General features: G+C 44.1%; 1 protein-coding gene across 1 annotated transcript in view; it reads right to left on the bottom strand.

Annotated features, from left to right (window-relative positions):
• Positions 1–2967: 2967 nt before the first annotated feature.
• Positions 2968–15324, bottom strand: part of LOC135533405 (ryanodine receptor 2-like) — a gene marked incomplete at its 3' end in the record, with an annotated part of 58435 nt that continues 46078 nt past the window's right edge. Inside the window, exons 8-9 of the mRNA XM_064960740.1 lie at positions 7841–7976; positions 2968–3063 (exon numbers count right to left, since the gene is read on the bottom strand). Of these exons, the coding sequence (XP_064816812.1) occupies positions 2968–3063; positions 7841–7976 (232 nt within the window). The remainder of the gene's footprint in view (positions 3064–7840; positions 7977–15324) is intronic.

The raw sequence follows: 15324 nt of genomic DNA, 5'->3' as shown, positions 1-15324 counted from the left end.
GCTAATGAGTTAATGTGCATTCAGATGTGCCTCTCTAGGTGAGGGGAGGAGTATGCTAATGAGTTAATGTGCATTCAGATGTGCCTCTCTCGGTGAGGGGAGGAGTATGCTAATGAGTTAATGTGCATTCAGATGTGCCTCTACCTTCAGATGTACCTCTAGGTGAGGGAGGAGTATGCTAATGAGTTAATGTGCATTCAGATGTGCCTCTCTAGGTGAGGGGAGGAGTATGCTAATGACGTAATGTGCATTCAGATGTGCCTCTCTAGGTGAGGGGAGGAGTATGCTAATGAGTTAATGTGCATTCAGATGTGCCTCTCTCGGTGAGGGGAGGAGTCTGCTAATGAGTTAATGTGCATTCAGATGCACTCCATCCCACCTCCGTTACTTACAGTAGAAATAGAGTGGCCACCCGTCAACTATAAATGTCTCCTTATTGTGTTCTACAATATTCACACCAGAAATAGAGTCACCGGGGATATGCCTGTGGAGGGGTTCATGCTCACAGAGATATATGTTTGTATGGTGTTAGATCTGGGGCATGTTAGGCGTTTCATAACTCTGGTGGAATGAGTGGCCGCCCTGCTCGCCTCCAGCTTTCATACACCTACATACACGCTCAGAGGAGAGGAGAGGAGGAGAGGAGAGGAGAGGAGAGGAGGAGAGGAGGAGAATCCACACCTACATACACGCTCAGAGGAGAGGAGAGGAGAGGAGGGGAGGAGAATCCACACCTACATACACGCTCAGAGGAGAGGAGAGGAGAGGAGAGGAGGAGAGGAGAATCCACACCTACATACACGCTCAGAGGAGAGGAGAGGAGAGGAGAAGAGAGGAGAGGAGAGGAGAGAGAGAAGAGAGGAGAGGAGAGGAGAAGAGAGGAGAGGAGAGGAGAGGAGAAGAGAGGAGAATCCACACCTACGTACAGAGGAGAGGAGAGGAGAGAAGAGGAGAGGAGAATCCACACTGCAGCCAACACTTTGCAGCAGGAAGTACAAATGGGGAAAAAATCTGTTTCGTTCTATATCTCCCTCTTTCCCTACTCGTCCTCTCTCTCTATCTCCCTCCTCCTCCTCTCTCCCTTCACCTCTTCCTCCTCCTCTCTTCCTCTCATTCTCTCCCTCTCATTCTCTCGCTCTCTCCTTTTCTCTCTCCCTCTCTATCATTATCTCTCTCCCTCATTTTCAATCTCTCTCCCTCATTCTCTGTCTCTCTCCCTCCTCATTATCTGCCTCTCTCTCCTCATTCTCTGTCTCTCTCTCTCTCCCTCCTCATTCTCTGTCTCTCTCTCCCTCATTCTCTGTCTCTCTCTCTCCTCATCCTCTCTCTCCCCCCCATTCTCTGTCTCTCTCTCTCCCTCCTCATTCTCTCTCTCTCTCTCCTCATCCTCTCTCTCCCTCCTCATTCTCTGTCTCTCTCTCTCCTCATCCTCTCTCTCCCTCCTCATTCTCTGTCTCTTTCTCCCTCCTCATTCTCTCTCTCTCTCCTCATCCTCTCTCTCCCTCCTCATTCTCTGTCTCTCTCCCTCCTCATTCTCTGTCTCTCTATCCCTCCTCATTCTCGGTCTCTCTCTCCTCATCCTCTCTCCCTCCTCATTCTCTATCTCTCTCCCTCCTCATTCTCTCTCTCTCTCCTCATCCTCTCTCTCCCTCCTCATTCTCTGTCTCTCTCTCCCTCATTCTCTGTCTCTCTCTCTCCTCATCCTCTCTCTCCCTCCCCATTCTCTGTCTCTCTCTCTCCCTCCTCATTCTCTCTCTCTCTCCTCATCCTCTCTCTCCCTCCTCATTCTCTGTCTCTCTCTCTCCTCATCCTCTCTCTCCCTCCTCATTCTCTGTCTCTCTCTCCCTCCTCATTCTCTCTCTCTCTCCTCATCCTCTCTCTCCCTCCTCATTCTCTGTCTCTCTCCCTCCTCATTCTCTGTCTCTCTATCCCTCCTCATTCTCGGTCTCTCTCTCTCTCCTCATCCTATCTCTCCCTCCTCATTCTCTATCTCTCTCCCTCCTCATTCTCTCTCTCTCTCCTCATCCTCTCTCTCCCTCCTCATTCTCTGTCTCTCTCTCCCTCCTCATTCTCTGTCTCTCTATCCCTCCTCATTCTCTGTCTCTCTCTCCCTCCTCATTCTCTCTCTCTCTCTCCTCATCCTCTCTCTCCTCCTCATTCTCTGTCTCTCTCCCTCCTCATTCTCTCTCTCTCTCCCTCATCCTCTCTCTCTCTCCTCATTCTCTGTCTCTCTCCCTCCTCATTCTCTCTCTCTCTCCCTCATCCTCTCTCTCTCTCTCTCATTCTCTGTCTCTCTCCCTCCTCATTCTCTCTCTCTCTCCTCATCCTCTCTCTCTCCTCATTCTCTGTCTCTCTCCCTCCTCATTCTCTCTCTCTCTCCTCATCCTCTCTCTCTCTCCTCATTCTCTGTCTCTCTCCCTCCTCATTCTCTCTCTCTCTCCTCATCCTCTCTCTCCCTCCTCATTCTCTGTCTCTCTCTCCCTCCTCATCCTCTCTCTCTCTCCTCATCCTCTCTCTCCCTCCTCATTATCTGTCTCTCTCCCTCCTCATTCTCTCTCTCTCTCCTCATCCTCTCTCTCTCTCCTCATTCTCTGTCTCTCTCCCTCCTCATTCTCTCTCTCTCTCTCCTCATCCTCTCTCTCTCTCCTCATTCTCTGTCTCTCTCCTCATCCTCTCTCTCTCCTCATTCTCTGTCTCTCTCCCTCCTCATTCTCTCTCTCTCCTCATCCCTCTCTCTCTCCTCATTCTCTGTCTCTCTCCCTCCTCATTCTCTCTCTCTCTCCTCATCCTCTCTCCCTCCTCATTCTCTGTCTCTCTCCCTCCTCATTCTCTGTCTCTCTCTCCCCCCTCTCTCTTGCTATACTGTAACAGTGACACTACTGCAGATTGTCTATGCTGCTGCAACAGTGATATGTGATAATGCCATACAGGAGGGTCAAAGGGATATATTGATTATAGATCACATACCAGACGAGGCCTCCAGTCTCTCCAACCGGCTGATCAACCAATCCAACGAGCCGGAGAACTGGGCACAGTTCTTCCTGTTGCCCCTTATTAACGCAGCTAGAGGACAAGAGGGAGGAGAGGAGAGGAAGAGAGAGTGAAAGATTGAGAGAGGGATACAGAGACATTGTGAGAGATCAGGGAGAAAGGGATGGCGAGAGGGATACAGAGATATTGTGAGAGATTAGGGGAGAAAGGGATGGAGAGGGATACAGAGACATTGTGAGAGATCAGGGGAGAAAGGGATGGAGAGAGGGATACAGAGACATTGTGAGAGATCAGGGGAGAAAGGGATGGAGAGAGATACAGAGACATTGTGAGAGATCAGGGGAGAAAGGGATGGAGAGAGATACAGAGACATTGTGAGAGATTAGGGGAGAAAGGGATGGAGAGGGATACAGAGACATTGTGAGAGATCAGGGGAGAAAGGGATGGAGAGGGATACAGAGACATTGTGAGAGATCAGGGGAGAAAGGGATGGAGAGAGGGATACAGAGACATTGTGAGAGATCAGGGGAGAAAGGGATGGAGAGAGATACAGAGACATTGTGAGAGATTAGGGGAGAAAGGGATGGAGAGGGATACAGAGACATTGTGAGAGATCAGGGGAGAAAGGGATGGAGAGAGATACAGAGACATTGTGAGAGATTAGGGGAGAAAGGGATGGAGAGAGGGATACATAGAGTGAAGAGAGAGGTCCAGAAAGGTGGACAGAGAGATCAAGAGAAGGAGAAACGTTACATGAGGGAACAGACTTCAAAATCAGAACAGGTGCATTTTGACAAGCAGTATATTCCCTTCATTGGCTCCAGTACAGTCATTAGAATACAATACAGTGTGAGAGCAACAAGACAGCCGGAGACACATCTAGCTTCAGTTGCAGCATCTGGAGTTTCTAGAGGGCTGAGGGAGCAACGAGGCAGCATGGAACCATTAGCATCAGTTAGGGCTGAGGGAGCAACGAGGCAGCATGGTACCATTAGCATCAGTTAGGGCTGAGGGAGCAACGAGGCAGCATGGAACCATTAGCATCAGTTAGGGCTGAGGGAGCAACGAGGCAGCATGGAACCATTAGCATCAGTTAGGGCTGAGGGAGCAACGAGGCAGCATGGAACCATTAGCATCAGTTAGGGCTGAGGGAGCAACGAGGCAGCATTGAACCATTAGCATCAGTTAGGGCTGAGGGAGCAACGAGGCAGCATGGAACCATTAGCATCAGTTAGGGCTGAGGGAGCAACGAGGCAGCATGGAACCATTAGCATCAGTTAGGGCTGAGGGAGCAACGAGGCAGCATGGAACCATTAGCATCAGTTAGGGCTGAGGGAGCAACGAGGCAGCATTGAACCATTAGCATCAGTTAGGGCTGAGGGCTGAGGGAGCAACGAGGCAGCATGGAACCATTAGCATCAGTTAGGGCTGAGGGAGCAACGAGGCAGCATTGAACCATTAGCATCAGTTAGGGCTGAGGGAGCAACGACGCAGCATGGAACCATTAGCATCAGTTAGGGCTGAGGGAGCAACGAGGCAGCATGGAACCATTAGCATCAGTTAGGGCTGAGGGAGCAACGAGGCAGCATTGAACCATTAGCATCAGTTAGGGCTGAGGGCTGAGGGAGCAACGAGGCAGCATGGAACCATTAGCATCAGTTAGGGCTGAGGGAGCAACGAGGCAGCATGGAACCATTAGCATCAGTTAGGGCTGAGGGAGCAACGAGGCAGCATGGAACCATTAGCATCAGTTAGGGCTGAGGGAGCAACGAGGCAGCATGGAACCATTAGCATCAGTTAGGGCTGAGGGAGCAACGAGGCAGCATGGAACCATTAGCATCAGTTAGGGCTGAGGGCTGAGGGAGCAATGACGCAGCATGGAACCATTAGCATCAGTTAGGGCTGAGGGAGCAACGAGGCAGCATGGAACCATTAGCATCAGTTAGGGCTGAGGGAGCAACGACGCAGCATGGAACCATTAGCATCAGTTAGGGCTGAGGGAGCAACGAGGCAGCATGGAACCATTAGCATCAGTTAGGGCTGAGGGAGCAACGAGGCAGCATGGAACCATTAGCATCAGTTAGGGCTGAGGGAGCAACGAGGCAGCATGGAACCATTAGCATCAGTTAGGGCTGAGGGAGCAACGAGGCAGCATGGAACCATTAGCATCAGTTAGGGCTGAGGGAGCAACGAGGCAGCATGGATCCATTAGCATCAGTTAGGGCTGAGGGAGCAACGAGGCAGCATGGAACCATTAGCATCAGTTAGGGCTGAGGGAGCAACGAGGCAGCATGGAACCATTAGCATCAGTTAGGGCTGAGGGAGCAACGAGGCAGCATGGAACCATTAGCATCAGTTAGGGCTGAGGGAGCAACGAGGCAGCATGGAACCATTAGCATCAGTTAGGGCTGAGGGAGCAACGAGGCAGCATGGAACCATTAGCATCAGTTAGGGCTGAGGGAGCAACGAGGCAGCATGGAACCATTAGCATCAGTTAGGGCTGAGGGAGCAACGAGGCAGCATGGAACCATTAGCATCAGTTAGGGCTGAGGGAGCAACGAGGCAGCATGGAACCATTAGCATCAGTTAGGGCTGAGGGAGCAACGAGGCAGCATGGAACCATTAGCATCAGTTAGGGCTGAGGGAGCAACGAGGCAGCATGGAACCATTAGCATCAGTTAGGGCTGAGGGAGCAACGACGCAGCATGGAACCATTAGCATCAGTTAGGGCTGAGGGAGCAACAAGGCAGCATGGAACCACTAGAATCAGTTAGGGCTGAGGGAGCAACGAGGCAGCATGGAGCAACGAGGCAGCATTGAACCATTTGCATCAGTTACGGCTGAGGGCTGAGGCAGCATGGAACCATTAGCATCAGTTAGGGCTGAGGGCTGAGGAAGCAACGGGGCAGCATGGAACCATTAGGATCAGTTACGGCTGAGGCAGCATTGAACCATTAGCATCAGTTAGGGCTGAGGGAGCAACGAGGCAGCATGGAACCATTAGCATCAGTTAGGGCTGAGGGAGCAATGAGGCAGCATTGAACCATTAGCATCAGTTAGGGCTGAGGGAGCAACGAGGCAGCATGGAGCAACGAGGCAGCATGGAGCAACGAGGCAGCATGGAACCATTAGCATCAGTTAGGGCTGAGGGCTGAGGGAGCAACGTGGATGCAGCACATGGCAGAAGCCCAGCTGCCGCTTTAAGCAGCAGTCAGTCAGCCATACAGTTAATCAGCCAGTCAGTCAGCCAGGCAGTTAATCAGCCAGTCAGTTGACCAACTAGCCAGTTAATCAACTTGTCAGTTAATCAGCCAGTCAATTAATCAACTAGTCAGTTAATCAGCTAGTCAGTTAATCAACTAGTCAGTTAATCAACTAGTCAGTTAATCAACCAGTCAGTTAATCAGCCAGTCAGTTAATCAGCCAGTCAGTTAATCAGCCAGTGAGCCAGTCAGTTAATCAACCAGTCAGTTAATCCGCCAGTCAGCCAGTCAGTTAATCAGCCAGTCAGTTAATCAGCCAGTCAGCCAGTTAATCAACTAGTCAGTTAATCAGCCAGTCAGTTAATCAGCCAGCCAGTTAATCAGCCAGTCAGTTAATCAGCCAGCCAGTTAATCAGCCAGTCAGTTAATCAGCCAGTCAGTTAATCAGCCAGTCAGTCAGCCAGGCAGTTAATCAGCCAGTCAGTTGATCAACTAGTCAGTTAATCAACTAGTCAGTTAATCAGCCAGTCAGTTAATCAACTACTCAGTTAATCAGCCAGTCAGTTAATCAACTAGTCAGTTAATCAACTAGTCAGTTAATCAGCCAGTCAATTAATCAACTAGTCAGTTAATCAGCCAGTCAGTTAATCAGGCAGTCAGTTAATCAACTAGTCAGTTAATCAACTAGCCAGTTAATCAACTAGTCAGTTAATCAGCCAGTCAGTTAATCAGCCAGTCAGTTATCAACTAGTCAGTTAATCAGCCAGTCAGTTAATCAACTAGTCAGTTAATCAGCCAGTCAGTTAATCAACTAGTCAGTTAATCCACTCGTCAGTTTATCAGTCAGTCAGTTAATCAGTCAGTCAGCCAGCCACCATAGAGGGTAGTACAGTGTGCCAACTAGCAGACGGTTATTTAAGGATGTATGCTGTGCTGCTGTTGATGTTTCCATCCCTCCGCTCCTCCTCCCTCCTCTCCTCTTCTCTACTCCTCTCTCCTCTCCTCCCTCCTCTCCTCAAATCAAATCAAATGTATTTATATAGCCCTTCGTACATCAGCTGATATCTCAAAGTGCTGTACAGAAACCCAGCCTAAAACCTCCTCTCCTCCCTCCCTCCACTACTCCTCCCTCCTCTCCTCTCCTCCCTCCTCTCCTTCATCCCTCCATCCCTCCTCTCCCTCCTCTTTTCTACTCTCCTCTCCCTCGACTCTCTTCCCTCCATCCCTCCTCTCCTCTTATCTACTCTCCTCCTCCTCTCCTCTCCTCCCTCCTCTCCCTCATCCCTCCTCTCTCCATCCCTCCTCTCCCTCCTCTTTTCTACTCTCTTCCTCCATCCCTCCTCTCCTCTTATCTACTCTCCTCCCTCCTCTCCTCCCTCCACTACTCCTCCCTCCTCTCCTCTCCTCCCTCCTCTCCTCTTATCTACTCTCCTCCCTCCTCTCCTCCCTCCTTGTTGTCAGTCAGTGACTGTGTAACCTGGCGATACATGTTAATGAGTGTTGTACAGCGTAACAGTTCTGTGCTGGGGGGGGGTCAGGCCCCCTGTGTAAGCGGTGTTAGTGTACAGGAGGAGCTGTTGGAGAACTGGGCAGCGTGTGTTTCTAAAGCCCCTGAGGTTGCAGTATTCAGCTGCTCCACTCCTCACCCAGGAGCTCATATAATGAGTTCAGCGTGGATCTCCAGGCCTCCCCGCCCTCCCTCCCCGCCACCTCAGCAAAATGAGCCGCGCTGCTGTACACGTGGAGACGATCGATACACTCCAACACCAGGTTTATCATCCCCTGGGGAGAGAGGTGGGGGTGGGGGAGAGATGGAGGGAGGGAGGGAAAGGGAGAGAGGGAGGGAGAGAGAGGGAGGGAGGGGGGAGGGAGAGAGGGGAGGGAGGAGAGAGGGAGGGGTGGGGGGTGGGGGGAGAGATGGAGGGAGAGATGGAGGGAAGGGGGGGAGGGAGAGAGGGAGGGAGAGGGGGAGAGAGATGGAGGGAGAGAGGAGAGAGAGGGGTGGGGGAGAGAAAGAGAGAGTCATGTTAAACATATCATGCATGCAGAAACACAAACAGTGTATCCTCATATATAATGTATCATAGTGTATCATAGTGTATTTTCATACATAGTGTATCATAGTATATCATAGTGTATCACAGTGTATCATAGTGTATCACAGTGTATCACAGTATATCATAGTGTATCATAGTGTATCACAGTATATCATAGTGTATCATAGTGTATCACAGTGTATCACATTATATCATAGTGCATCATAGTGTATCACAGTATATCATAGTGTATCATAGTGTATCACAGTATATCATAGCGTATCATAGTGTATCATTGTGTATTATAGTGTATCATCATACATAGTGTATCATAGTGTATCGTAGCGTATCATAGAGCACCATAGTATATCATAGTGTATCATCATACAAAGTGTATCATAGTGTATCAGAGTGCACCATAGTGTATAATAGCGTATCATAGTGTATCATAGTGCACCATAGTGTAACATAGTGTATCATAGTGTATCCTCATACATAGTGTATCATAGTGTATCATAATGTATCCTCATACATAGTGTATCATAGTGTATCATAGTGTATCCTCATACATAGTGTATCATAGTGTATCATAGTGTACCATAGTGTATCATAGTGTATCATAGTGTATCATAGTGTATCATAGTGTATCCTCATACATAGTGTATCATAGTGTACCATAGTGTATCATAGTGTATCATAGTGGATCCTCATACATAGTGTATCATAGTGTTTCATAGTGTATCATAGTGTATCATAGTGTATCCTCATACATAGTGTATCATAGTGTATCATAGTGTATCATAGTGTATCATAGTGTTTCATAGTGTATCATAGTGTATCATAGTGTATCATAGTGTATCATAGTGTATAATAGTGTATCCTCATACATAGTGTATCATAGTGTATCATAGTGTATCATAGTGTATCATAGTGTATCATAGTGTTTCATAGTGTATCATAGTGTATCCTCATACATAGTGTATCATAGTGTATCATAGTGTATCATAGTGTATCATAGTGTATCCTCATACATAGTGTATCATAGTGTATCATAGTGTATCATAGTGTATCATCATACAAAGTGTATCATAGTGTATCATAGTGTATCATAGTGTATCCTCATACATAGTGTATCATAGTGTATCATCATACATAGTGTATCATAGTGTATCATAGTGTATCATAGTGTATAATAGTGTATAATAGTGTATCATAGTGTATCATAGTGTATCATAGTGTATCACAGTGTATCGTAGTGTATCATAGTGTATTCTCACACATAGTGTTTGATAGTGTATCATAGTGTATCATAGTGTAACATAGTGTATCATAGTGTATCCTCATACATAGTGTATCATATTGTATCATCATACACAGTGTATCATAGTGTATCACAGTGTATCATAGCGTAACATAGTGTATCATACCGTATCCTCATACATAGTGTATCACAGTGTATCATAGTGTATCATCATACATAGTGTATCAAAGTGTATCATAATGTATCATAGTGTATACTCATACATAGTGTATCATAGTGTATACTCGTACATAGTGTATCATAGTGTATCACAGTGTATCATCAAACATAGTGTTTCATAGTGTATCATAGTGTATCATCATACATAGTGTAACATAGTGTATCATAGTGTATCACAGTGTATCATCATACATAGTGTATCATAGTGTATCATAGTGTATCCTCATACATAGTGTATCATAGTGTATCACAGAGTATCATCATACATAGTGTATCATAGTGTATCATCAAACATAGTGTATCATAGTGTATCATCATGCATAGTGTAACATAGTGTATCATAGTGTATCACAGTGTATCATCATACATAGTGTTTCATAGTGTATCATAGTGTATCATCATACATAGTGTAACATAGTGTATCATAGTGTATGACAGTGTATCATCATACATAGTGTAACATGGTGTATCATAGTGTATCCTCAAACATAGTGTATCATAGCGTATCATACCGTATCATCATACATAGTGTATCACAGTGTATCATAGTGTAGCATCATACATAGTATATCATGGTGTATCATAGTGTATCCTCATACATTGTGTATCATAGTGTATCATAGTGTAGCATAGTGTATCATTGTGTATCATTGTGTATCCTCATGCATAGTGCATCATAGTGTATCATAGTGTATCATAGTGTATCTGCATACATAGTGTATCACAGTGTATCATAGTGTATCACAGTGTATCATTATACATAGTGTATCATAGTGTATCATAGTGTATCATCATACATAGTGTAACATAGTGTATCATCATACACAGTGCATCATAGTGTATCACAGTGTATCATAGTGCATCATAGTGTATCACAGTGTATCATAGTGCATCATAGTGTATCATTGTGTATCATCATACATAGTGTATCATAGTGTACCATAGTGTATCATTGTGTATCATCATACATAGTGTATCATAGTGTACCATAGTGTATCATAGTGTATCATTGTGTATCTTCATACATAGTGTATCATAGTGTACCATAGTGTATCATAGTGTATCATTGTGTATCATCATACATAGTGTATCATAGTGTATCATCATACATAGTGGGGCGGCAGTGTAGCCTTGTGGTTAGAGCATTGGATTGCCCCTGAACAGGCAGTTAACCCACTGTTCCTAGGCCGTCATTGAAAATAAGAATTTGTTCATAACTGACTTGCCTAGTAAAATAAAATAAATAGAGTATCATAGTATATCATGGAGTATCCTCATACATAGTGTATCATAGTGTATCATAGTGTATCATCATACATATTGTATCATAGTGTATCATAGTGTATCATCATACATATTGTATCATAGTGTATCATAGTGTATCATAGTGTATCATCATACATATTGTATCATAGTGTATCATAGTGTATCATCATACATATTGTATCATAGTGTATCATAGTGTATCATAGTGTATCATCATACATATTGTATCATGGTGTATCATAGTGTATCATAGTGTATCATAGTGTACCATAGTGTATCATAGTGTATCCTCATACATAGTATATCATAGTGTATCATGGTGTATCATAGTGTATCATAGTGTATCATAGTGTATCATAGTGTATCATAGTGTATCCTCATACATAGTCTATCATAGTGTATCATAATATATCATCATACATAGTGTATCATAGTGTATCATAGTGTATCATAGTGTATAATAGTGTATAATAGCGTATCATAGTGTATCGTAGTGTATCATAGTGTATCATAATATATCATCATACATAGTGTATAATAGTATACCATAGTGTATCATAGTGTATCATAAAATATCATCATACACAGTGAACCGTAGTGTATCATAGTGTATCATAGTGTATAATAGTGTATCGTAGTGTATCATAATATATAATCATACATAGTGTATCATAGTATATCATAGTGTATCATAGTGTATCGTAGTGTGTCATAATATATCATCATACATAGTGTATCATAGTGTATCATAGTGTATAATAGTGTATCATAATATATCATCATACATAGTGTATCATAGTGTATCGTAGTGTATCATAGTGTATCATAGTGTATAATAGTGTATCATAGTGTATCATAGTGTATCATAATATATCATCATGCATAGTGTACCATAGTGTATAATAGTGTATAATAGTGTATCGTAGTGTATCATAGTGTATCATAGTGTATCATAGTGTATAATAGTGTATCATAATATATCATCATACATAGTGTATCATAGTATATCATAGGGTATCATACTGTATCGTAGTGTATCATAATATATCATCATACATAGTGTATCATAGTGTATCATAGTGTATAATAGTGTATCATAGTGTATAATAGTATATCATAGTGTATCATAATATATCATCATGCATAGTGTACCGTAGTGTATCATAGTGTATCATAGTGTATAATAGTGTATCATAGTGTATCATAATATATCATCATACATAGTGTATCGTAGTGTATCATAGTGTATCGTAGTGTATCATAGTGTATCATAGTGTATCATAGTGTATTGTAGTGTATCATAGTGTATTGTAGTGTATCATAATATATCATCATACATAGTATATCATAGTATATCATAGTGTATCATAATATATCATCATACATAGTGTATCATAGTGTATAATAGTGTATAATAGTGTATCATAGTGTATCATAATATATCATCATACATAGTGTATCGTAGTGTATCATAGTGTATCGTAGTGTATCATAGTGTATCATAGTGTATGATAGTGTACATTAGTATATCATAGTGTTTCGTAGTATATCATAGTGTATCATAGTGTTTCATAGTGTATCATAATATATCATCATGCATAGTGTACCGTAGTGTATCATAGTGTATCATAGTGTATAATAGTGTATCATAGTGTATCATAATATATCATCATACATAGTATATCATAGTATATCATAGTGTATTGTAGTGTATCATAATATATCATCATGCATAGTGTATCATAGTGTATCATAGTGTATAATAGTGTATCATAGTGTATCATAATATATCATCATACATAGTGTATCGTAGTGTATCATAGTGTATCGTAGTGTATCATAGTGTATCATAGTGTATGATAGTGTACATTAGTATATCATAGTGTTTCGTAGTATATCATAGTGTATCATAGTGTTTCATAGTGTATCATAATATATCATCATACACATTTAGTAGCGACATGTTGATGTTTACATGGTCTGTAGTAGATTAGTGAATGTTTAGAGGCGCTGTGAAAACCATGAACAGGCCAAAGCAGAGCAGTCTAGTCCCTGCATCATGACACTGATGAGACCTGAACGATACTCTGCACTGCTGACTTTAAACAGGGAATTACAGGGAAGTGTCGGGTCGAGGGTCAGGGAGGTCGATCCTCACAACACAACTAACCGTGAGACAACTAGTATATTAAGTTAATGCCCAGGGGACACCATCTGGCTCCCCACTACTGCAGAAACACAGTGCTTTACACCAGCTGGTGCCCTACACAGCACATCAGTACAGACGCGGTCGAACACTTCATTTAACAGGAGAGACAGAGATGTGATCTGCAGTGTTATGACTGGTCTCTAACAGGAGAGACAGAGAGACAGAGATGTGATCTGTAGTGTTATGACTGCTCTCTAACAGGAGAGACAGAGATGTGATCTGCAGTGTTATGACTGCTCTCTAACAGGAGAAAGAGAGAGACAGAGATGTGATCTGCAGTATCATGACTGCTCTCTAACAGGAGAGACAGAGAGACAGAGATGTGATCTGCAGTGTCATGACTGCTCTCTAACAGGAGAGACAGAGAGACAGAGATGTGATCTGCAGTGTCATGACTGCTCTCTAACAGGAGAGACAGAGATGTGATCTGCAGTGTTATGACTGCTCTCTAACAGGAGAGACAGAGATGTGATCTGTAGTGGTATGACTGCTCTCTAACAGGAGAGACAGAGAGACAGAGATGTGATCTGCAGTGTCATGACTGCTCTCTAACAGGAGAGACAGAGAGACAGAGATGTGATCTGCAGTGTCATGACTGCTCTCTAACAGGAGAGACAGAGATGTGATCTGCAGTGTTATGACTGCTCTCTAACAGGAGAGACAGAGATGTGTTCTGCAGTGGTATGACTGCTCTCTAACAGGAGAGACAGAGAGACAGAGATGTGATCTGCAGTGGTATGACTGCTCTCTAACAGGAGAGACAAAGATGTGATCTGCAGTGTTATGACTGCTCTCTAACAGGAGAGACAGAGAGACAGAGATGTGATCTGCAGTGTTATGACTGCTCTCGAACAGGAGAGACAGAGAGACAGAGATGTGATCTGCAGTGTTATGACTGCTCTCTAACAGGAGAGACAGAGAGACAGAGATGTGATCTGCAGTGTTATGACTGCTCTCTAACAGGAGAGACAGAGATGTGATCTGCAGTGTTATGACTGCTCTCTAACAGGAGAGACAGAGAGACAGAGATGTGATCTGCAGTGTTATGACTGCTCTCTAACAGGAGAGACAGAGATGTGATCTGTAGTGTTATGACTGCTCTCTAACAGGAGAGACAGAGATGTGATCTGCAGTGTTATGACTGGTCTCTAACAGGAGAGACAGAGATGTGATCTGCAGTGTCATGACTGCTCTCTAACAGGAGAGACAGAGATGTGATCTGCAGTGTCATGACTGCTCTCTAACAGGAGAGACAGAGAGACAGAGATGTGATCTGCAGTGTCATGACTGCTCTCTAACAGGAGAGACAGAGAGACAGAGATGTGATCTGCAGTGTTATGACTGCTCTCTAACAGGAGAGACAGAGAGACAGAGATGTGATCTGCAGTGGTATGACTGCTCTCTAACAGGAGAGACAGAGAGACAGAGATGTGATCTGCAGTGGTATGACTGCTCTCTAACAGGAGAGACAGAGAGACAGAGATGTGATCTGCAGTGGTATGACTGCTCTCTAACAGGAGAGACAGAGAGACAGATATGTGATCTGCAGTGTTATGACTGCTCTCTAACAGGAGAGACAGAGAGACAGAGATGTGATCTGCAGTGTTATGACTGCTCTCTAACAGGAGAGACAGAGATGTGATCTGTAGTGTTATGACTGCTCTCTAACAGGAGAGACAAAGATGTGATCTGCAGTGTTATGACTGCTCTCTAACAGGAGAGACAGAGAGACAGAGATGTGATCTGCAGTGTTATGACTGCTCTCTAACAGGAGAGACAGAGATGTGATCTGTAGTGTTATGACTGCTCTCTAACAGGAGAGACAAAGATGTGATATGCAGTGTTATGACTGCTCTCTAACAGGAGAGACAGAGATGTGATCTGTAGTGTTATGACTGCTCTCTAACAGGAGAGACAGAGAGACAGAGATGTGATCTGCAGTGTTATGACTGCTCTCTAACAGGAGAGACAGAGATGTGATCTGTAGTGTTATGACTGCTCTCTAACAGGAGAGACAGAGATGTGATCTGTAGTGTTATGACTGCTCTCTAACAGGAGAGACAGAGATGTGATCTGCAGTGTTATGACTGCTCTCTAACAGGAGAGACAGAGATGTGATCTGTAGTGTTATGACTGCTC

Source organism: Oncorhynchus masou, unplaced genomic scaffold, assembly GCF_036934945.1.
Source record: "Oncorhynchus masou masou isolate Uvic2021 unplaced genomic scaffold, UVic_Omas_1.1 unplaced_scaffold_2361, whole genome shotgun sequence".
In the NCBI taxonomy this organism is placed as follows: Eukaryota; Metazoa; Chordata; class Actinopteri; order Salmoniformes; family Salmonidae; genus Oncorhynchus; species Oncorhynchus masou.
The sequence above is the reverse complement of the archived record's forward strand: the minus strand, read 5'-3'. Positions and strand labels throughout refer to the sequence as shown.